The sequence below is a fragment of the Primulina tabacum genome, chromosome 4 (assembly GCF_025594145.1).
Source record: "Primulina tabacum isolate GXHZ01 chromosome 4, ASM2559414v2, whole genome shotgun sequence".
Classification (NCBI taxonomy): Eukaryota; Viridiplantae; Streptophyta; class Magnoliopsida; order Lamiales; family Gesneriaceae; genus Primulina; species Primulina tabacum.
In genome coordinates this window covers 9,436,715-9,460,094 of record NC_134553.1, presented here as the reverse complement: position 1 = coordinate 9,460,094, position 23,380 = coordinate 9,436,715, and the positions used below count along the sequence as shown (strand labels likewise).

Sequence of the window (23,380 nt, the reverse complement as noted above, 5' to 3'; positions counted from 1 at the left end):
TCCGTATGACCTGAGAATAATCTACGCCCCTGATCCGGGCACCTTTCCATTCCCCTGTCCCGGGCACTTTCCATAGCTCGGGACATCATGGGACATCACCACTCCCTCCTTAAATAGTCGGGCTAGAGTCATACTCGCTATCCCGATTAGTCATGCGTGCCCGGTCAGGCAAAGTAATTTGTCGTTTACTCTTCCGAGACGATAAGAATGACGTCACAATCACCGATGCTAACGTAAGCCCTAAAATTCAAACTTACCTGAAACGTTTCGTATTCCGAGAATAATCATCATGATACCTCGATATCTTCCCACATCCTTTCATATGCCCGGTACAACTTCCGAGGTGCATGTGGGCCGTCCACGTGTCCTTCAATCGACGATCCAAATCATTTCCCACTGCTTATATATAGTAGCTTAAGGATTTTTAGAAAATCACTTTCATTTCACAACGTTGGCCAAACTCTGCCGAATTTTCCTCTCAAGCTTTTCCGACGCGTAACCTCCCTTCTCCGACGATTTCCACACTTACCAGTCATCCTCTTTCTCCGTAAGTTCCTTCTTCATCTCTTTTACTTTTGACCATGTCAAATTCTACTTCTTCTACCTCTGGGAAAAATGTTAGGGGCCGGTCGGAGGATGCATATCGGGTTCCTTCTGAACACTCTGTTCATATCCCAGAGGGTATTCCCCTTGTCCGCTCTCGTCCTCTCCCAAAACCCAAGGTCTCCTCTTCCCGACCTGCTGGTGCCCAGGATAAGGGGAAGGACAAGGTAGCGGGACCCTTGTGGTTTTCTACTATGACCTCCACCCTTCGCCCGGGTAGTGTAGATGAAATTAGGTCTTTAGGTTCAATCCCTTCCTCCTATAAAATCCAAATTTCCGGGTCATCTGACCACCCTGATACCCCACCTCCCGGTTTTCAAACCTTCTTTCTGGAACAACTCAAGAGTGTGCTGAGATTCCCAGTCCACCACTTCTTTGAAGGGGTTGCCCGGTTCTTTGGGCTCTCTATAAATCACATTCACCTCAATGCCTTTAGGATTATGGCAGCCACTTTCATTTTGTTTCGTATGAAAACCCTCCCTATCAACTCCTCCATTTTTCATTATTTTTACTCCTGTCGGTTCAATGATGGGGTCTTTTCTTTCATGGCTCGGATGCATTAACGGTTCCTATCTGAGAAGGGATGTAAAACAAAATTTTTCTTTCTGCAAATCCCGACCTCTCTCACCTGTTCTATGGGCTTTTTATCTTCCATGCCCCCACAACCTGAACTTAGAGTAGATGTCCTGTAAGCCAACTGTTGGGTAGGGAATTTATTGACTCAAGTGAAATAAACAATCTTTATTTTAATATAATTTAACTTTTAATGGTTTCGTTATACTTTATCTGTATACCCATGCAAGCAGCATAGATAAAGTTCTTGATTATGCTTTAATACAAATGAATCGTAATTCGATGTTGAAACTCATTTGTAAACACTGCATATTCTAAATTCGTTCCTAGTCGATTCAGCCGCCTAAAACATGGATAAAGGTCGCTTGAGCTCGAGACTAGCATCTGTGATGTTGTGTACTGTGTTTCTTGGTAAGGGCATAGAGATGTCCAAACATACAGATGGATAGTCATATGATGATTATACCGAACAACCATCCCTCGGACTTTCCAAGTGGTTATCACTCATCGAGAGGATAAGTCCGTGGTTATGAATGTACACCATTAGTCCTTACGACCCGGGACAACTCTGAGGCTCTATATGCTAGGGCTGTGCTTTGACTCGTTTACCGGCTCCAGGAGAGTCATCAGGTGGCGAGGTTGGGTACAGTCGCGACACATATAGGAGCCAGTGCATTGTAGTCAGGGATTCACCGCTCACCTACGTGTGTGGATATTCTATGTGATCTGATGTAATAATAGTGCATGGAATCTCTGGCCAGAGTATGAGATGTACGTTGGAGAAGGAGTTCTCTAATAGTACACGCGATGCCACTATTATATGTAACACATAGTTATCGAATTAATAATATGCAACCCTCGATGAACCAATGGTTGCAGATTCGATCGAGATATTTGAGATGAAGGGACCGTACTGTACGTTAATCATAATCGACTGGTTCTTGCAGGCACTATCAGTGATACCTAGGGGATCATGGGGCGATGCTGCTAGACGCTCTTACCATGATCCGATGGGTACAATCAGAAATGAGTTCTGACATTCTTGATCAAAGTGTTGATGAAAAGAATGGGGCTAACTAGGGTAAGCCCGAATAAGAATAAATGTTATTTGAATCACAAAGAGTTGTGAACCCACGGCTAGCTGTATCCCTGAACCATTGAGGGTCACACAAGTACTGGATTGTTTGTTCCCGTTGAGAGAATAAATTCAAGAAGTTGAATTTATATTATATAGTAAATTCAAGGAGTTGAATTTATGATAATTAAATTTTGAGAGAATAAATTCAAGGAGTTGAATTTATAAAATTTGAGAATTTAATTTATTAAACTCAAATGTTGGGTTTATTAAATATTAAATTTTGGAGGTGGTAAAAATTCAAGGAGTTGAATTTATAATTTAAATAATAAATTCAAATGTTGAATTTACAATGTATTTAATTTATTAAGCTCAAAAGTTGAGTTGATTAATTAATAAATTAAATATGGTGGATAATATGTTTAATGGGCTTGTAGGGGTACAAGTCCAACATATTAAATAATTAAAGTATAATGGACTTTGATTAAATTAATTAAACTAGTTGGACTAGCTCAATTAGTTAAATCAAGCTCATTAATGTTAATTGTGTAATTAGGCTTTGACTTAATTATAAATAATGTTAATAAGTCAAAAACCTAGCCTAATATAACCACCACAAAACTCACGAGAATTCTCTTCCAAAAGAAAAAGAAAAAATCGGCAACTTTGAGCTTCTCTCAATTATTTTCTCTCCTACGCAAAATATCTTCCACATTTTCTAGTGCAAATTGGAAGAGGAACATACTATCTAGTCGTGGACTTAATAGGATGATTTCGTCGAAGAAAGTTCGTAGGGAATCAACAAGAGCTAATCCGTTTATACCGGATTAGTTGGAGTTCAGTGATTTAATTCACAAAAGTATAATTTTCTAAACATCCTATGCATATTTAATTAAAAACCATACGAGCGTCCAAATCAAATATATTTTGATTGTCAAAATAAAATAAAAACAAATCAATTTTGAATTATTGGATTTAACTTCTAAGATTAAAACATTATACTAGTGAATTGTGATTTAGGCATGGACGCCAGTCGGATTTTGTCGGGTTCAAGTGTTATAATTGTGTTTCCGGCATATAGGGTGGGAAAAAAAAATACCTGAATAATATCGGGTACCCGATTAATGTAAGATACCTAACATACGGTACCTGTTAAACTCATTATTTTAAAAAAATATTTTAACGTCATAATTTATAAAAGAAAATTATAAATAGATATATATTCAAAATCACAAAAACTTTTGTGAGATGATCTTGCGAGTCAATTTTATGAGATATATCTCCTATTTGGGTTAACCATAATAAAAATATTATTTTTATGCCAAAAATATTATTTATTATTATAAATATTTATAGTGTTGACATGTCTCACATATAATCGTCTCACAAGAGAACTATTAATTAAAAATATATTATATATATTATCTATTACTTACATTTGTTTAAATAATTAGTAGAAAAATAACGTAATATTAAAAAGCACGATTATATTTAAATTTGAGACCCAAATTTGAAGTCGTGGAAAAATTAAAATTGTTGGTAAAACTTGACAAATGATATATTAAAAAGGTATGGTCTATGTGTTGTTTAAATGTTAGAATTTGGAAATTTAGATAATTTAATTGTCTATAATTTATTATATTGTTACAATACTAGTTTGATTATTTTTAATATAGTATTATGATTGAAAGGAGAGTTTATTAAATTAATCATAAAAACTCTTGCAAAGCAGTTTCACAAGTCAATTTTATGAGACAAATATTCTATTTGATTCATCTATGAAAAATATTATTTTTTATGAATTTTTTTTTAACTTTTTATTGTAAATATAGACATGATGACCCATATCACGAATAAAGATCTGTGATACCGTCTCACAAGAAACGTACATACTCTTAATTAATTTATAATTATCATACAATAATATATTTAAAAGTAATTTTGAAAAATAAATTTAATGTGAGTATCCAATCGGGTATCGAACACGAAAAATCCTACACGACCTCAACCGATATTAACTGAATTTGTTTATATATATACTAGTGCACCGACACGTGTACAATATTTTTTTATAATTCATTTGGTTTATATTTAAATGAAGATTAAAATATAATTATAAGATATAGTGAGAGATTATACTGTAATTTTGATATATAAATTAAAAATAAATAGAAAAAAAAGTAAAATAGAAATTAAACATACAACTTGAAGTTTAGGAAACAAAGGTCCTATCCTCTAAGCTACATATGATTTGCATTAAAATTTTAACATTTTATTAATATATATAATTATTAAAACAGACCATGATACCAAAAATTAATTACTCTAAATGTCTCATATTTAATAATACAATGTCTATATATATATATATTAACTCGATACGGTCGGGTCAAATATCGAGGACCGTACCCGAATGCCCGCCCCCTAATGGTTATAGCATACCGAGATCAGCCTATTGGTCAGTGTGCGCTTGTGGCCCATTCCATCAACAAACAAGAAAATAATTGTAATAAATCCCAAGCCGCAATAGCTCTAAATTCTTCGAAATTTCTACAACCCTAATTTCCAGTCTCTCCGCGATTACTTCGGCATCAATGGAGCCGACGACGTCGTTGGACGAAGAAACAGCAAAGAAAGTAATTCGCCAGGTTGAAATCATCGCTGTACCTTTGTTTTCTTGCTTGATGTAGCTATTGATTTAGTTTTTGGGTTTTGGATTATAAAAGGAAGCTTTTTTTTTTGTTTTTTTACGTGCTATCAGTAAATTTTATATTTATTTCTGTTGCCTTGCAGGTAGAGTTCTATTTCAGTGACAGTAATCTTCCGAGAGATGCTTTTATGAAGAAAACCATCTCTGAAAGTGAAGATGGGAGTATCCTTTTCCTTGTTAATGAAGTTAGTTCTTGTGTTACTATGGTGCATGTGGTTGCTCACAGCTTGATATGCTATGATATTTTTGTTTTCTGTACAGTAGTTAGAATAAAACTATAAATTTGATAGTTTATTAGTTCGTATGCTTATGAATAGTATAGTAAATTTATAACATATTTAGATATATGGATAGATTGCGCTAACCGTCTGGGTGGCAACATGACTGCTCAATAAAATAAAGGAGATAGGAGAATATTTTTAGTGGTTTACTAAATAAGCTTTTCATGTTCGTTTCCTCGTGATAAGCTGCTTAAATTATCAATAAACCAGAAATTTCTCACACGGTTGTAATGTAGATATTTTTTGGCCAAAATGATTACGGGCTTTGCTGAAACTTAGTTTGGGCTGGAGAGGACAAGGTACATGATTTTTAGTTTAGTAAAATATATACAATGGTGCTGTTATTGATTTGATGGTATCCACAAATTCGTTTTCTTAACTAGAAGCCAGTGGTAAGTTTGTCATTGATTATCTCATTTTCACGAATGAGAGGTCATTTGGGCCTGGGTGAGGTGAAACCAGAAGATGTAGCTGATGACACCATTATGGCTGTTGTGGAAACTTTGAGGACCTCTACATTCCTCAAAGTTTCAGAAGATGGTTAGTTTTTTCAAGCTTGTCAGGATGTTATATGCTTGGATGAAATGCTTTCATGTCTTACGTTTTTTTTCTCTCCTCCTTCTTCTTAAAGGGAAGAAGGTTGGTAGAATTACCGAGCTTGCAAAGGCGGAGGAGGTCATGAAGCAAGCAGATGTTAGAACAATTGCTGCCTCACCACTGGAGTATGATGTGAAGCTTGAGGATGTTGAGTCTTTCTTTGGCCAATATGCTAAGGTATTTCTCACCACAGCTAAATTTCCAGTGTTAACTTTGAAGATTGCAATCATTTACTTCAAGCCTCTATTGTGCGGTTTCTGAAGTGTGATTCGAACCTATAAGATCGGGTAAAACCTGTAACTTCTGGTGACTGATCTATGCCAGGTTAATAGTGTGAGGTTACCTCGTCATGTTGCTGACAATAGGTTGTTTTGCGGAACAGCACTGATTGAGTTTTCAAATGATGAAGATGCTGCAAATATTTTGAACCAAACCTTGAATTATTCAGGGGCGGAGTTAGAGTTGAAACCGAAGTAAGTACGAAACAGTTAAGGGCATACGTTTCTTATTTGATCTTAGTTGTATTTTGAAGTCTCGCTGTGTTGAGTACAAAAATTGTTATATTCATGTTCCAATTCTGTTAAGGTTAGAAGATATGTTCTCTCCAACTAGGAGTTTTCCCACTTGTAGACAGTGGTCGGGGGTTGGTGGTGTATAGCACATGCTTGTTTTCTCTACTGTACTCCAACTTCATTATTCTTCTTGTAGAATGTGGTTTGTCACTTTCTCAAACAACATTCTTTGACAGCCTTGAAAGCATGGCATACCATTGTATTTTTCATGGTTGATTGCATTTGGTAGTATCCAAATTTTATACTGGCACTGACATGAATATAATGAAAGGTATATTTTTTGTGTATTGGATTGGTTTAACCTTACTTTTGTACATCTGCATGCGAACCAATTGCAATCTTATGGACTCTTTGATGTAAAATGTGCATCACATCTCAGGTATGAATGGCATGAATCAAGTCGTTGGATAGATGCTTGCGTTATCTTATTTCACTTCTTTTTTACCCTTTTCCATTTGCTATGGTTGTTGACCTCATTGCTCAGCCATAGAGAAGGCTTCCTTGTGTTTGATTCCAAATGTGAGCCATATCTTCCTGATTCCCACTTCCCCTTAAAAATAGTTATTTTCTTTGTATTTTCTAAATTTTAACCTCATTTATCTTGAAGCTCGAAAGGATGGTTTTACATTGCTCCATCCCCATTTAATTAGACTCATTTTGTTGTTGTTCTCCTTACCTGATGACACAGGAAGGACTTCGATGAAATGCGAGCTAAGCAAGGGATAGAAGTGGCAAAGACTCGGCCCCAAAAAGATGCAAATAATAAGGACAATGCCAATGCTGATTCTGAACCGGAGTGAGTATTCTGCGAAAAAAATTGTGGCAGAGGTCCTTATGTTTCTTCTACTGTTCTTATCTGAAGCTATCATTGTGACAGTTATCCCCAAGGGTTAATTGTTGCATTTAGATTGAAAAGAATCATCGCTGGAGATGACTTGGAACAAAATGGTAATCAAAAGTCCATGAGTGATAATGTTGATGCACCTGAAAAAGATGGTGAACAAGCTTTGCCACTAAATACGTCTGGAGATACCTCATTAGATATCGTGGTAGATGTTAAAGATATGGAGAATGATGAAGAAAATGCAGAGGGTGAAGAGGAGGTGGATAAGACTGGTTTCCAAAAATCTGAAAAATCTTCAGACATAACAGATAATAAGAAAGACCAAGGATCCCGTGAAGAAAGAATAAACATTGAAGCTTACAAGGATGACCAAGATGATGTTTTAAGAGAGGACCTAAAACATATTTTTAATAAGTTTGGTAATGTTAAGGTATTGTTTTCTAAATATTTTTATTTTCTTTTCGTATTCATTGGCATGCATATAACTTCCCCTTTCTCCTATACAGTTTGTTGATTTCAAGTTTAAAAGTGATTCGGGATATATAAGGTTTGAAGATGCTGAAGCTGTTCAGAAAGCACGTACTGCTGCTGCCATTTCTGAGAAGGGTGGTCTAGTTGTGAAAAATTTCATTACCATTCTTGACCCTTTAACTGGTTTGTGTCGACCCCTTTCATTATTATTCTAATTTTTTCATTTAGTTGCCCGAAGAAGATAATGTCTTGTGAGTTACCATGTGACAGTTAATCTTGTACTTGTTTCTGTCATCATCACTCACCACTAATCAATAGCTTAATCTTCATCTTCCATCCCACGATGCAAGAATTTTTTAACTTTTTCTTTAAAAAAAAAACACAGCCTTATGTAACAAACTACCACCGGGTTGCGAACTTGGATCTCTGGTAGCATTATTTTTGCAATTTTCAATCTCTTTGTGATTATTCTGTCACGATAGGTGATGCCGAGAAAGAATACTGGAGTTTGCTTCGGGAGAAGCAGGGGAGGCACCATGACAATCACCAGAGCAACCACAGGAGGTATGCTTGTCATTCATAAATTGGTTGCACGTATAAATTTTAGTCCACCAGGTCGATACTGTATCCAGCTCGTTATCTTCTTGATGTTTAACAGGGGAGGAAAGCACAAGAGAGGCGGCAGGAATTTTGGTGGAAAGCATTCTCGTTCGAGAGAGAACGACTCGACGAATCGTCCCAATAAGTTTCAAAAAGTTTGACGAACCATTTAATCGTGGTTCATGATCGACAATTTTGTGACACCGGTTTTTATTGCCGCTGTTCTTAACCTGTGAATGTATGATCTACGAACTCGTCCGTTGATGCTATTTTGTAATAAATAAATGAACCTATAATCTATTTATTATGACGCACCGTTGGTATTCGTTTTCGTCAAATTCCACAATATTTATCAATGATTATCATCCCATTCTAACATTTTATTATATTCTAGTCATAAAGTATCATATTTTTTTTAAAAAAATTATAATATCTCAAATGCTACCAAGTACTAAAAATCAGTATATATGGATGCAATGCTATCAAAATATTGTTTAATGTTACACCAATACTAGAGGTATTTTATTTCAGAAAGTAAAACCAACAACGCTGCACGATTTATTTATCATGTATACACACTTTCTTAAAATAGTACATAAATGTAGCCATACATGATAACATGACAAAAATCCTGTAAGGGAATTCCCATCAATAAATTAATTCCAATATAACAATATCACATTCAATCCAAAATCCCTTCACATTCAATCCAACATCCCTTCACCAAGTAATCTTAGATTCACAAGAAGTTTATGGAAAATAAAACTTTTATGTAGCACTCTGTAATTATTTTGTGTTCAATCCCAACATCTCGTTCGAAATGATTATGATTTCATGTACGTTTTCGCTACAACTTATCGTTTAATTCTTGATTATATAACATAATGGATTCTAGAAATTACATTAGTCTCCGTGCATTAAAGACTCACAGCCTATCAGATGCATTAAAGCGAGAAGCATCGTGAAATAGTGAGTATAAGATCTATGAGTAGTTGGTTATAGGACAAATGAGAGATTGTTAGAGTAAGTGTTCAGCGATCCAAATTGTGGTTTGAGCTTTATGACAATAAACAATATTTATTTTAATAATATTTTACGGTTTTATCAAATTATGACATTTACTTTATCTGTATACTCATGCAAGCTGCATATATAAATTTTTTGAATATATAATAAGTACTAAGAGGTCCGTCTCTTAAAGTAAAATCATGAAACTCATTAAGAAATGTACCATATATTCTAAAACTGACAACTATTAAAAATGGATCAGTGAAAATTTTTATCTTAAAAATTTTTCAATTTTCATTATATAAACAAGATTTGTATCATTGATACATCGAAACTGTCAGATCGTCGATCAGAGTTATAACGAGTTCACAATTATTTGTTTAGTGAATTTGAAATTTACTAATTAAATAATAGTAATAGTAATAGTGATATGTACAATATTCTCATAAAATATTATATAGGAGTCTATAATTAACTAACTAATAAGTTAGTCAAGGAAATTAAATAATGACTAAGAATCCTAGTAACATAAGATAATGACTAGGAATCCTAGTAACATAAGACTTGTGTATTTTTTATAAATATGTTATTACAAGTTGATAAAACAATACACACAACACAAAACATAAAAATACACAACAAAATTCTTCCTCTCCTCCATCTCAATATCTCGGCCATCACGAAAATTTTGAAGAAAATTTTTTGGCCGAGACAACCTCTATCATCGTTGCCCATCGTTGTTGCACCAACTCTGGATTTCTGAAATTCGGGCATCCTCGTCTCAACGCATAAATTGTTTAAGATCTCTAGTATGATCTAAACAAGGAACAAAGTCTCTGACCAGTGAACTTAATTTGATGGTCAGGAGAGAGATCCGTTCGAAGGAATATATAAGAAGGATTATCTCAGCTTAAAATCCGAAATAGTTTGGAGCAAGCATTATATACGCAAATATAACAATTCTAAACATCATATGAATGTTTAAATTCATACGACACTCAAGGAACGTTTTGAATGTCGAAACAAAATTTTTAAACTTATTCTGTTTATTGGGTGCGAAAAAACGGTACTCCAACATTTTTAACTATGCAAGCCTTGTTAAGAAATATGTAGACATTCAAAATAAAGCTCAGCAAGTATTTGATCCAGTTTTAGTTGAATTTGAAGTTTCATGCGTAACTATTCCAAAAGTTCAAGTTTCGCTCTTAGATTTCATTGTGTACCCCGTCAAAAAAAATTCCCAAATCCAATTGGCGACAAACACAAAAGAAGGAACAAAAGGATAAATTTCATCAATCTGAATTCAGATGTGGAGCATGGATTCAACATTACCTGGACCTGGCTCCGTCCCGTACTGTATTTAACAAAATAAATAATTAACTAAAAAATTTAAAATAAAAAATATGTAAACATTGACTTATGAAAACATAGAACAAGAGTATTTAATATTTAATACCTTCAAAAACATGGAGCTAAAATACTATTGAAGTTGTGCTCTTCGATTCTTCTTAGAATAAACTAATTAATTATTAAATCGTTATCAATTTTTTCAACCAAATCTCGTTAGATGTAGATTATCATAGAATCTCCGAAAACTATGCTTCCATCTTGTTACGAAGAGCAGTTTTAACAAGTTTCATTACTGAAAATGCTCGTTCCGTTGTTGCTGTAGAAACGAGGAGAATTAAAGCAGACGAATCAACCTGTCAATTAAATAAACATATCAGATTCAATAAATAAGTAAACAACTGTAGATAAAAAATGTATAAATCACCTGTCAATCAAATCGTAGGTTCCTGAATTATTTGTCTCAATTAATCTTTGACATAATTCAGAAATAGGTGATAAATTCTGAAATCTTTCATGGCCAGCAACATCAAGTTTATAGTGATCCTATTGCATTCTCAAGTGATGCAAATCTTGTGAATCGAAATCAAGATAATAGAATTTCTCAGTAAGTCGATAGATAAGATCAACATTAAGAAGCTTACATTTTTCTTTAGGTTTCAAAGCACAACTAAGTTTAAGAAGTTTAACTGCATCATCATTGAATCTATTATTAAGCTCTTCAACTTGAAATCCTATTGCAGCTGTAAATACATCAAATCAATAGTGGTGCTCAACTGTGATTGAATCATTTTGTTGACAAGAACGACCTTGTACCAGATTTATAAAGAGCTTCCATGTGAGGTATCTCAATGTCATACTCGACACAAACTTCTTTCACATGACTAAGTAAGAGATCAAATCCTTCTTCTCTTAAAGTAAGAAACAAATGTTTAGTCGTTGAAACATAATCCTATTGCACTTAAAATATCTAGAGATTTCTCTTGCAATGCTCGACAAAGCAGATTTGTTAACCCCATTATCTTATGCATCAAGTTTAATATGAATATGAAATCAAAAGACTTCATCGTAATCAATGCAACACTAGCTTTACCACGAATGGAATTAGCAGCTCCATACCACGAATGGAATTAGAAGCTCCATCATTCAACATATTTTCTAACACGGTAATCACAGAGCTATAAATATCAATCATGCTACAAAGTGAGTCGGAATTAGAACTCCAATGAGTCTTTCCAGGTCGTAATAAATTTCCAATTTGATTACATCCTCTACCTGTATCACGTTGCACCATTATCTACCATATGCGCAACTTCAATTCTTTGAGCAGAATGTAACTCACCGTGTCGTTTAGGAGATACATTGATGATATTACAAATGAAATTCAATTTTGAAAAGAATAACCAAATGGATATCTCTTTTTCAGAAGCTGCAGTTAATGCTAGTTGAAGTCGTTGAGCAAAACCGTGTACATAATATGCAACGAGCAATATTTCAAAAAAAAAAAAAATCCTGCAATCCATTCCAAGAAACGCGCATATTGCTAGCACCATCATATCCCTATCCACGCATGTTTTGGATATGCAAGTCATAACGACGAAGTGCATCCAATATTTCTTTCAAGTGTTGCAGCAGTTGTATCTGTCACGTGCACAATGGCAAAGAACCTCTCTCGTAAAAAGCCGTCAATATCCACAAATCTTAATACAATACCCATCTGCTCCTTGTTAGATGCATCTCTCGCTTCATCAACTAAAATGCAGAATTTTGCATCCCCAGTTTCTTTACGAATCTCGGCTCTCACTTAGTTGGAAATGATATTCAAGACATCTTTTAAAATATCAGGTGAAGTATACTTTGCATTCTTTGGAGCTTTCTCTAAGACTGATATTTCCAATACTCTTATTCATTTTTCCTATAAAATTTATCATCTCGATAAAATTTCCACGATTATTAGAAGATGGAGTTCATCATGCCCTTTAAATGCACATGCTTGCAAAGTGAGCCATCAAATGATTTCAATAGTTGATGTAAGCCACAATCTATTCTTCTGTTTTTCTTTTGAAGATTGTGCATTTATCACTTTGTGCAATATGACGAGATATATTCATCAAATTATCAAGATATCCCATATCATTGTTATGTGGTGAAGTATTGTATCCTATATGCATAAAAAATGTGCATCTATCGCCATCATTAACTCGCTTCCAATATTTAAATCTATCCATTGTAAATGCAGGATTACGAGGATTCTTATGTTCAAACAAGAAGAACGAAAAACAAAATGCAGCATCTTTCGAAGGAGAGTACTCAAACCAAGTAAATTTTTTTAAACCAGTGACTTTGGAATCGTCTATTTTGACTTCCAAATTTGGTCGGTGGATACTCATTCTTAATTGGTTGTTATGGTCCCATCTTGATATAAGCTCATCTAATTTCATCAATTTGATTAACATGATATTTCCATATCGAAGTACGTAATGCCAGATCAGGTTCAAGAGAACTCACATCAACATCAATTCTAGAAGATTTGTTAAGCTGTAGATCACTGGGATTTGAGACGTCAATATTAGATGGAGAATGCTTCTGACTTGCCGATGTCTGCTCTTTTTGTTTAAAAAATGAGTCGATGTTTTTTCTTTGTTTCATTCTTGAGTTCTTTTCTCCTTGGTGCCGTCTACCCCATAAAATGTCATTTTAGTTTAACTTATTATGGTTAATTGAATCAAATCAACATTACCGACACTATATAATTGTTACTTTAATCCAATAAACCTCGAAAACTTATAATTATTTCAAAACAATTCTCGATGTTAACATTTGCCAATCTTAAGACATCATACATTTTAATATAAAATTTTTACAGCCTTATAAGTTCGAAAATTCCATTTGAATAATTTAGAATTTTTCGAAAATTCCTATAAAATTTCATAAATTCGCACTTATATTTTCTATAACATCTAAACATCCTAATAATAAAAAATCAATACTAAAAATCGAAAATCCCCAATATAAAATCTGAAAATTTGAAATAATACCCAAATAAATTCTGAAAAATTATCCATACCTCATATCAGCTCAAATATAATACTTACAATCAACAATTTAACATATATCAATTATCGGAATTTAACAGAACCAAAATAACCAAATTTCGAAACACTAAAATCTGAAATTACCTTTAAAATTCGAAATCTAACTTAGAACAACAAGAATGAGCGTTAGTAAGTCTAACATTAAGATTTCCTCACGATTTTCGTTGAAAACGGCGACCAATGGGCAACGGCCGATTTCAAGACGACAAAGAAACTTCGAAAATTTGGTATTAAAAGAAAGCTTATGTCGTGGGCTTTCCGAATTTACAATCGATTTTAAAAATCGGCGACCGACGGTGAAGTTACGGCCATTTCAAGTAACAAAAATTATGATGGCTTGAGAGAGAAGGCTGGAGCTGGAGCTGGCGAGTGAACAGGAGAGAGAAAACTGATTGGGGCTAGTCAACAAAATTTTTAAAATAAAACATGCTTATTATTATTATTATTTTAAAATTAGATGGGGTTGGAGCTGAACCCAGTCCTAGTGTAGTTCCGCCCCTGTTTGAATCTCACACACTTGAGCTTTTGGCTGGGAGGAATATGAGACGAGCCGTTCTTGTGACATTGGTTTTATCGGACATTTTGAAATACCGGTTTCTGCAAGAGGCTACGATGACCTTAACCAAATCGGTTAATAAGGTTGTTTTACTATTTGGTTAGATGTACCACAATGAAGTCGAGAAGAACGAGAAAATGGCAAGCAACATCAGCAAGACGGGGACCGCAAAACCAACTCTCCATCCCATGTTGTCCTGAATGTAAACGACACGTGTAGGCAATGAGGATGGAGAAAATTGAGGAATCACACACTACAATAAAAGTTGATTTAGCGACGGTTTTCAAAACATCATCGCTAAATTTAGCGACGGTATAAAAAACCGTCTCTAAATTGAATTTGCCTACGGTTTTTTATTGAATTCTAGCGAAGGTTTTATTCGAATTTCTTCGCTAATTTAGCGGCAGTTTTTTTAAAACCGTCATTAAATTGAATTTGTCCACGATTTTAAGAAAAGAATGGGCGAATTACCATGGTTTTTAAAAACATAATAAAATTCGCGACAATTTTATTGAAACAGTCGCTAGATTAACGACAGTTTGAATTTTAGCGACGGTTTTGATATTCCGTCGCAATATTAGCGATAAAATATTAAAATTGTCGCATTAATTACATAGCGACGATTTTTTAAATAATTCTATCGCTAATTGCGATGAAGTTTTTTAAGTTCAATTCCGTAGCAATTTTTAATTTTGAAAATTAGATTCAGATTAGTGACGATTTTAAAAAAAAAAAAAATTAACAACGGTTTTGAGAAATTCGTCGCTAATCTTTCTAAAAACTGTCAGATAATCATCTATAAATACCCCCTCTTCCCCTTCATTTTTTAGCGATTTTCGTCTTTTCTCTCTAGTACAGACGAATTCTTACCCTTTCCCCCCCAAATTTCATGCTTTTTAATTACTAAAACTTGTGTTTTTGTTTAATTTTATTGATCTGGTTCTCAACTTGAACTTTCTAAGTCCACGCTTCAAACATATTTTTCACACACACACACACATATATATATATTTGTGTGTGTGTGTGTGTATGTTTTGGAAATATGTAGATAGATACATGTGTTAGATGTATATCTATATAAAATATTTTTTATTGTTAAGATGTATGTCAAATAATATTACTTTATGTTAGATTATTTAATTTATGTATTATTTAATTGTATGTTAGATCTAACTACAAGTATATATAGATAGATGCATGTGTTGTAGTGTATTTCTTTATATATATATGTTAATTTGATAATAAATATATAAATTTTACATTTACTGTATATGAAGCTATATATATAATTATTTGTATCATTTCAAATACATTATTCAGGAACTTGAATATTTGTTCAAATATAATTTAAAATATTATAATATTTTTATTAACATTACTATTTTTACAATTTTTAATTTAATTATACATATACTAAATCTGAATGTTGTTTATAAATATTTTTAATTTTTAATTTAATAAAAAAATTAATTTTAAATCAAATATTATTATATTTATTATTTAAACTACTAATAATATGAAATATTTAATTTAACATTTACTTTTAATTATTAATTCAATATTATGCTTAATTTTTAATATTTTATACAATTATACATATACTAAATCTGAATGTTGTTTATAAATAGATAGCAACGATAGAACTTGGATGTATCGTATGTTGAAGAATGAGTTTTTAACCCGGGAGTATTGTACTGGCATAGAGTCATATGTTGTGTTTGTCTTGAGTCATCCAGATTACTTATTAAATGGCAAAATACGTTGCCTGTACAAACGCAAAAAATGTCAGAACAAAACTTATTTAGATGATACAATTAAAGTAAAATTAGAACAATATATTTGTGCCTGATTATTATTGTTGGTATTATCATGGGAATTAGTAAGTTCTCCCATCATATCAAAATATTAAATTATTAATCTTGATGCTACGTCTTCTTCGTGTCGTGTTTTGAATGTAGTGGGGGAACCACAAATGATTGCACCTGATGATTTTGTTGTGCACGATAATAATTTTAAAGAAAATTTTAATTTCGAAGAAAATTTTGAAAATGAAAATGACAACTTCGATGAATAAAACCCACCATAAAACCTGTTTACTGAGGCTCTAGAAAGTCATAACATCTATGTAAATTCATTGTATGAGTTGATCAAATCAACAGAGAAAGAGATCTTGGATGGAATCCTACGCGATCACTCTTTGTTGTCTGTTTTGCGAGGTTATTAAAGATGAAGCATGATCATAATATGTCTGAAAGAAATTTCAATGACATGTGTCAATTACTGTCAGAGTTATGTCCCATTGATAGCAATGTTCCTGAGACTTTTTACGCTACAAAGAACTTATTAAAGAACTCGAACTGCCCGTCGAGAAGATTGATGCTTGTAACAATAAATGCATGATCTATTGGGGTGTAGACAATTCTTTGAATGAGTGTAAGATATGTAGATATCGACGATATAAACCTAGTAGACGTAGATCTCAGAATGCAAAGAAGCAAATTCCATACAAGAATATGTATTACTTTCCATTCACCCCTCGTCTATAAAGGTTATATGCTTCAACTGCTACAAACACACATATGCGGTGGCACCACGACCACCACTATGATGGTAAAACAATGACACACCCATCCGATTCACTATGGTGGCGTCATTTTGACGCCATACACCCATCTTTTTTATCCGATATTTGAAATGTTAGTTTAGGACTATCGGCTGATAGATTCCAATCTTTTGGTCAAAGTGGTCAACAATATTCATCGTGTGATTCTAACGCCATATAACCTTGCACCTTGGATGTGCATTAAAGAAAAGTATATGTTCCTTACTATGATTGCACCTGACCCGAGTAACCCAAAAGATAAACTTGATGTTTTCCTTCTCTCACTTATTGTAGAACTTCAATGACTTTGATCTAATGGTTATGCATTAGACATTCACAATGAAAATTTTATTTTAAATTTGATTATTTGACTATTGAAATATTAAAAATGGGAAACTGTATTCTTGATCATATATATTTTACCTCTTTCCAATTTCGGTTATCAATATTATCAAATTTAAGTGTTAACATTTTACTAGTATCAGAAAAAATATTATCTATTGTCATCTGGTTGTCTTCGTTTTCTAATCAATGAACCTTATTGTTCCTTCCTTTGTTCTGATCAGCTTTGATACTGCTGCTGAGAACTAGAGTACTATAGCCAGTCATCTTCAAAATTTCCACCTCCTCTACTGTCTCATCTGGGAAACTAGTACTTCCTGAAGATTGAAAAGATTTCTAAATTTTTCTAGTAGCCTATGGTTGAGGTTTAATTGATCTACTCTGCATTTGTTGCTGATGGTTGATGCTCGACATTTGCTGCTGCTAGTTCCTGGTTTCCCCCTTATTGGATTCATCATATAAATGGGTAACCAGTTCGCACATATGAGTATCCACTTTACATATAGTGTTGGATTGGATGTCTTTTCTCTCTAAAACCATTTCCATCTGCTGAGTGCAAGCTAAATCTCCATGCATTATATATGATCTAGTGGCGTCTGTCAGCACGAATATGTCAGAAAACCTCTACTGGTCCAATTTGTGAAATGCATCAATGTTGATCTGAAGAGTCTTACTTTGTCATTGAAGAGATGTCCTTTTAGTGCTGACAAGATCAGTAGAGTTTGGAACGCATCGTCTAACTGAGTCTTGGAGACAAGTTTGTCAAGAGAATCTTACAGCATAGGCTTAGTCGGTATGTAGTTCTGAACATTTTGTAGCATAAATCTATTTTCTTCAATGCCTTCGAGAATAGCTGTAAAAATTGGATCAAAAGGATTTGGGAAGCTGAATCTATTCTATCACTGGGAACGTGAAGCTAAGTTGTTTATCTATTTGCTCTGGTTCCGGCATCTATGTATCTATTTATTTGACTGCTTCATTTTGCAGTATGCAACAGTTATTTCTATGTGTTCTGTAAGTATATGTTGTAAATCAGTGTCTATGAGTGTTTGTACAATCTGTTGTGTAGATTTCTCTGTATGTACAGTGTGGGAATCACTTGTCACCTCGGATTTCTCCCGATCTTCAACAATTTCCTTGGAAATTCCTTGCAATTCGTCTAATTCTGGATGACTCTCTAAAAGTGATGTCTTCAACCAAAGTGATAAAGGACTATTATGTATAGAAATTCAACCACTTGAGAGCGCTCATATATGCTTTATGCACCAACATAAAAGAAACATTACTATTGTCAGACAAGACATGAGAAGTGTTGGACTCCAAAATGCTCCATCAAATCACTTCCCATTGAGCCATCTTCTATAATTTTCTTTTCATTGAATTGAGAGGTTGATTACGAAATCCACGAAGCTATATGATCCTTTTTCATCAAATTGAACATCTTTTCAGCTATATATCTCTCAATTTTAGTCTTTTGTTTTTAATCATAAGATGTGTTGGCTATCATGGTCTGATCAAATTGTTCTGCAGTTCTTGGTTTTGGAGCGTCAGCCATCTCGTGATCTTGATGAACTTGCTTCTATGGTTGAATGATTAGATCTGGTTGTACATGAATGTTTGAGTATTGTTCTGTTGTGGTATGCTCTACAAGTTTAGAGATTGGTTGGGCTTGTGTAAGTATAGGGTTTGTACTAGTTGATGAGGTTGTGTGAGCTGATATGTGTTACTCAGCTGTGAATGATGTTTGAATTGGGGTTGCTTGTTGTGAAGAGGTTGTAGGCTGGATTGGTTGATTATGAACAAGTTTTGAAGTTAGAAGAGTGTATTCCTCTTCCGCTGCTCCCACGGCTGAGTCCTTGGAGATTCCAAATTTAGAAACAGATTCCATATCTGATGAAGCTGTAAAATGGAGTTGATATGTTGACTTCTGCTGCTTTGAGCCACATTCTCTACTTTACTGACTTGAACCTCGGCTTGGTTGGACTAGCCTGAACTGAATCATTCTTTTTTTTACGTTTTCTTCTTTGGAGACGCTCTCCTACTGTGCTGCTCAATGCTTTCCACTTTTCGATTTGTGTAATCATCGGAGACTCTAGATCACTGGATGCACTTGTTGAGGCCTTCTTGGCCTTGTGCTTATCTTCTATCTTCATAGCAGATATATCAATCACTTTCATATAGCTCATATCCGAACCACTTCCCAAATTGTTAAGGCCATAGGCTTAAAATAGTCTGTTCAAGGCTAAACCAAAACCTATCGCTCTTTTTCTCATTTGAAAATATAAATCAACTTTTTGTTGGATTAAATGTATTGGGTTGTGAGATTTATGGGCTTTTCATGTGAGTAAATGTAAATTTGAAAAGGTTGGTTTCTCCCACATCGAAAAAATAAAGTGTCATAGATAAGTGTATATTGTGTTACACTTCATAAAAGTGTAACAATAATTGGTCAAGAGGCTCTATCTCGCGCACGCCGGCGCAGGAGGTGCAAATCATGGGCTCGATTTGAACTGAAAAAGGCTTGACTTGTATGCAAGTGTACGAGCGCGACCTGTGTGCGTCGAATGTCGAACCGATCAAGGCAAAAATCGCCTAGCTAGTCTATGCCATCTTTTTTTTCGGTTGAGACTTTCACATGCCTTTGAGACCTTTTGCATGGCCTGGCTGTTGGTGCTTCGTCTGCCATCTTTATGGCAACATTTGACCTTTTGTCTGGCCGGTATTGGCATGTATAAATAGGGGATGTGCTAAGGCAATAAAACCACACCGAAATCCACTTTCTCCTACGTCTCTGCATTCTGCTACTGCCTCTTTGCTGTGCTTCTTCTCCTACTTCGTCCACTGATAAATTTCAGGTACTATTTTGTTCGCTAGCATAGTGATTTGTGCGACATCACTGCTGGTCTGTCCGTTGTATCTTGGGAAACAGACGTCCGCTTAAACCTCGAAGCACATACCGGAGGGGGCGAATCTGTTTTAAGAAAACTGTACAAGCTACAGACCTCGGTTTGGTTTTGATTTCCTTTGCATGATAATCATACTGTAAACAACACACTTGTTTCGGTTTCTGATTTATCTTTACGAGTTCATTTCTACGCTACTGTTATTAGCATTTTATCTAACAAACTTAAAACAGACTTAATCATTATGTGGTTTGTTTCTGATATGGCTACTGAAACCAGCGTGCAAAGAGAAACTGATCAGGCCGCCTCAAGTTGTCTCTCATGTTACCCTACGTGCTTCTGCGGTTTCTGTCCCAGCCAGTCACGGTGAAAAACCTGAAAAGTGCAATGGTGTGGACTTCAAAAGGTGGCAGTAGAAGATGCTGTTCTACTTGATGATGCTGAACCTGGCCAGATTCATGTCTGAGGATGCTCCTAAACTCAAAGAGGGTGAGGGAGATGTTGAATCTGTTAGTGCGGTGGAGGCATGGAATCATTCTGATTTCTTATGCAGAAACTATGTACTAAACGGATTGGCCGATTTGCTCTACAACGTGTTTTGCGAAAAGAAAACGGCTAGAGAGCTATGGGAATCCCTTGACATAAAGTACAAAACCGAGGATGTCGGGGCCAAAAAGTTTCATGTTGGCCGCTTTCTAGACTTTAAAATGGTGGATTCAAAGTCGGTTATCAACCTAGTTCAAGAACTCCAAGTGATTCTTCACGGGATTCATGATGAGGGGATGAATTTGAGCGAACCATTCCAAGTGGCTGCTATTGTTGAGAAGCTACCACCAGCTTGGAAGAATTTGAAAAATTATTTGAAGCACAAGCACAAGGAGATGAATGTTGAAGAGCTCATTGTTCGACTTCGCATCGAGGAAGACAACGAGAGTTCGAAAAGACGACTGTTTTCTCCTATTGTTGCTAAGGCAAATGTTGTCGAGCATGGTCAAAGCTCCTCCTCCAACAAAAGGTTGAACCTGGGACCCAAAAGAGGCATTTCGAAGAAAAATTTATCTGAAAAATGCTACAAATGTGATGGTATGGGCCACAAGGCCTCTGAATGTAAGAAACCGAAGAGAAACTGAGAGGCGAATGTGGTAGAGAACATTTCTCATGAGGTTTCGAACATGAATCTCTGTGTTGTAATATCAGAAGTTAATCTGGTGGGTTCGAACCCAAGGGAGTGGTGGATCGACACTGGTGCCACTCGCCATGTTTGCTACTCTTGAGGAATATGAAAATGGGGAAAAGCTATTCATGAGAAATTCCGCTACTTCTGAAATCAAAGGTCAAGGAAAAGTTGTTCTAAAGATGACATCTGGAAAAGAAATAACTCTGAACAATGTGATGTATGTACCTGACATCCGCAAGAACTTGGTGTTCAGGTCGCTTCTTAAAAAGCATGGTTTCCACATTGTCTTTGAATCAGATAAGGTTGTTTTGTCAAAAAAGTGGAATGTTTGTTGGCAAAGGTTATGTTTGTAATGGTTTATTCAAACTCAATGTAATGACTACTAAGCCCATGATTAATAAAATTAATACTTTTACTTGCTTGCGTCTTCTTGTTTATGGCATGGTAGACTTGGACACGTTAATTATGATACAATTTGTAGACTAATTACTATAAAAAGCATTCCTGCATTCCAAATTGATAAACAATACAAATGCGAAACTTGTGTTAAGGCAAAACTAACAAGATCATCTTTTCGAACAATTGAAAGAAATAGTGAACCACTTGATCTAATTCACAGTGATATATGTGATCTAAAAAGTGTGCAAACTCGTGGTGAAAATAAATACTTCAATACTTTTGTTGACGATATCACAAAATTTTGTTATGTGTATCTCCTTAAAAGTAAGGATGAAGCAATTGAAAAATTTGTCCAATATAAGAATGAAGTTGAAAATCAACTTAGCAAGAAAATTAAGGTGCTAAGAAGTGATCGTGAAGGTGAATATGAATCACCATTTGCTGATTTTTGTGCTCAACACAGTATCAAACATGAAAGAACTGCACCTTATTGATAGAGGGGGATTTTACGTGTTTTTCATATCGTGTTATGTTGCATTGTGTTGCACTTATAATTTAACTTTCATGCATTTTGTGTCATTTTAGAATAATTTATATTTGTGTGTTGCTCATGTGTTTAGTGGTGAAAATGAAGGAGACTTGTGAAGAAAATGAAAAAATAAAGAGAAGAAATTCGAGAGACCTCCGCCCGGGCGCACATTTGCATCCGCCCGGGCGCGTTCAAGCCTTGATAGAGAAACTTTTATTCGAGAGTCATCCGCCCGGGTGGAAATTCATGTCCGCCCGGGCGTTTCAAGGAAGAAGAAAAAGATAAAACATGCGAAGACCATCCGCCCGGGCGGAAACTTATGTCCGCCCGGGCGCGATTCCTTGCCTTATTTTCTGGATATGAAGGATATGGAAGGGTTGAGGCACGATTTTTTTGGAGAGGATTTTGCGCTTGGATTGAAGATTCGACAAATTCCGGGCACCATTCTTCGCAGATTTCGTCTCGTCTCGTATTTCTAGTTTATTTTCCTTTGTTTAATTATTGTTTTGTTGCTTTCAATTATGAGTTCTAGTAGCTAAACTTAATTATTTGTTGGGATTTAAGGAGATCCTACCCCAAACTTTGATCTAATTAATTCAAATCTTGATTTTTGATTTATTCTTGATTATACTATTGTTTTAATTGTGTTGTTAGAGCGTAGCTAACTTTAACGACGTTTTTATATCACGAGTGAGTTCGAGAGAATAACTGATGATAGGATCGAGTAGTATAATCCGCGGATCTACAATTTTCATAGACATATGAAATTGGATACGTGCCGATAGTTATAGTCCTAAGGGTCGAAAACTAGGGGATTTCATAAATCGAAATGCGATTCGCTCTTGATAAATAATTAAAGAAATTTAATTACTTCACTGAGTAGAATTAGTTTGGCATAGCTCGAGAGAGTGTGTTCAATTGAATAGGAAATCTTGTCGGAAGCATAGATCACGATCGAACGAATTAATTAATTAACAAGGGGTAGGTGAACCAGAAATTCCCAACAAATTCATTTATCATTTAATTTTAATCAATCGGTCTAGCATTTATATTTTAGAATTTAATCCTTGAATCTGTTTATCGAGTTTTATTAGTT

General features: G+C 34.7%; 1 protein-coding gene across 3 annotated transcripts; it reads left to right on the top strand.

The window, feature by feature from the left end:
• The first annotated feature begins 4,718 nt into the window (after positions 1-4,718).
• Positions 4,719-8,657, top strand: LOC142543045 (la protein 1-like). 3 transcript variants are annotated; one of them, XM_075650028.1, is made up of 10 exons: positions 4,719-4,899; positions 5,045-5,123; positions 5,633-5,782; positions 5,874-6,016; positions 6,164-6,312; positions 7,100-7,207; positions 7,289-7,685; positions 7,762-7,909; positions 8,209-8,290; positions 8,385-8,657. In XM_075650028.1, exons 1-10 carry the CDS (start codon positions 4,846-4,848, stop codon positions 8,485-8,487), a joined length of 1,413 nt encoding a protein of 470 aa, XP_075506143.1. In that variant the 5' UTR covers positions 4,719-4,845; the 3' UTR covers positions 8,488-8,657. The 3 variants fall into 3 exon arrangements, with proteins under 3 accessions (XP_075506143.1, XP_075506145.1, XP_075506144.1); XM_075650030.1 differs by lacking the exons at positions 4,719-4,899; positions 5,045-5,123 and adding an exon at positions 5,165-5,541 and having other exon boundaries at positions 5,629-5,782; XM_075650029.1 differs by lacking the exons at positions 4,719-4,899; positions 5,045-5,123 and adding an exon at positions 5,165-5,541 and having other exon boundaries at positions 5,626-5,782.
• Positions 8,658-23,380: the final 14,723 nt, after the last annotated feature.

What these genes read in the sequence shown, in the direction of transcription:
- LOC142543045 (XM_075650028.1), top strand. Translation starts at nt 4,846, where the DNA reads ATGGAGCCGACGACGTCGTTGGACGAAGAAACAGCAAAGAAAGTAATT. An exon ending in ATAAGTTTGGTAATGTTAAG is followed by an intron (nt 7,686 to 7,761) that starts GTATTGTTTTCT and finishes TCTCCTATACAG; the next exon opens with TTTGTTGATTTCAAGTTTAA. An exon ending in CATTCTTGACCCTTTAACTG is followed by an intron (nt 7,910 to 8,208) that starts GTTTGTGTCGAC and finishes CTGTCACGATAG; the next exon opens with GTGATGCCGAGAAAGAATAC.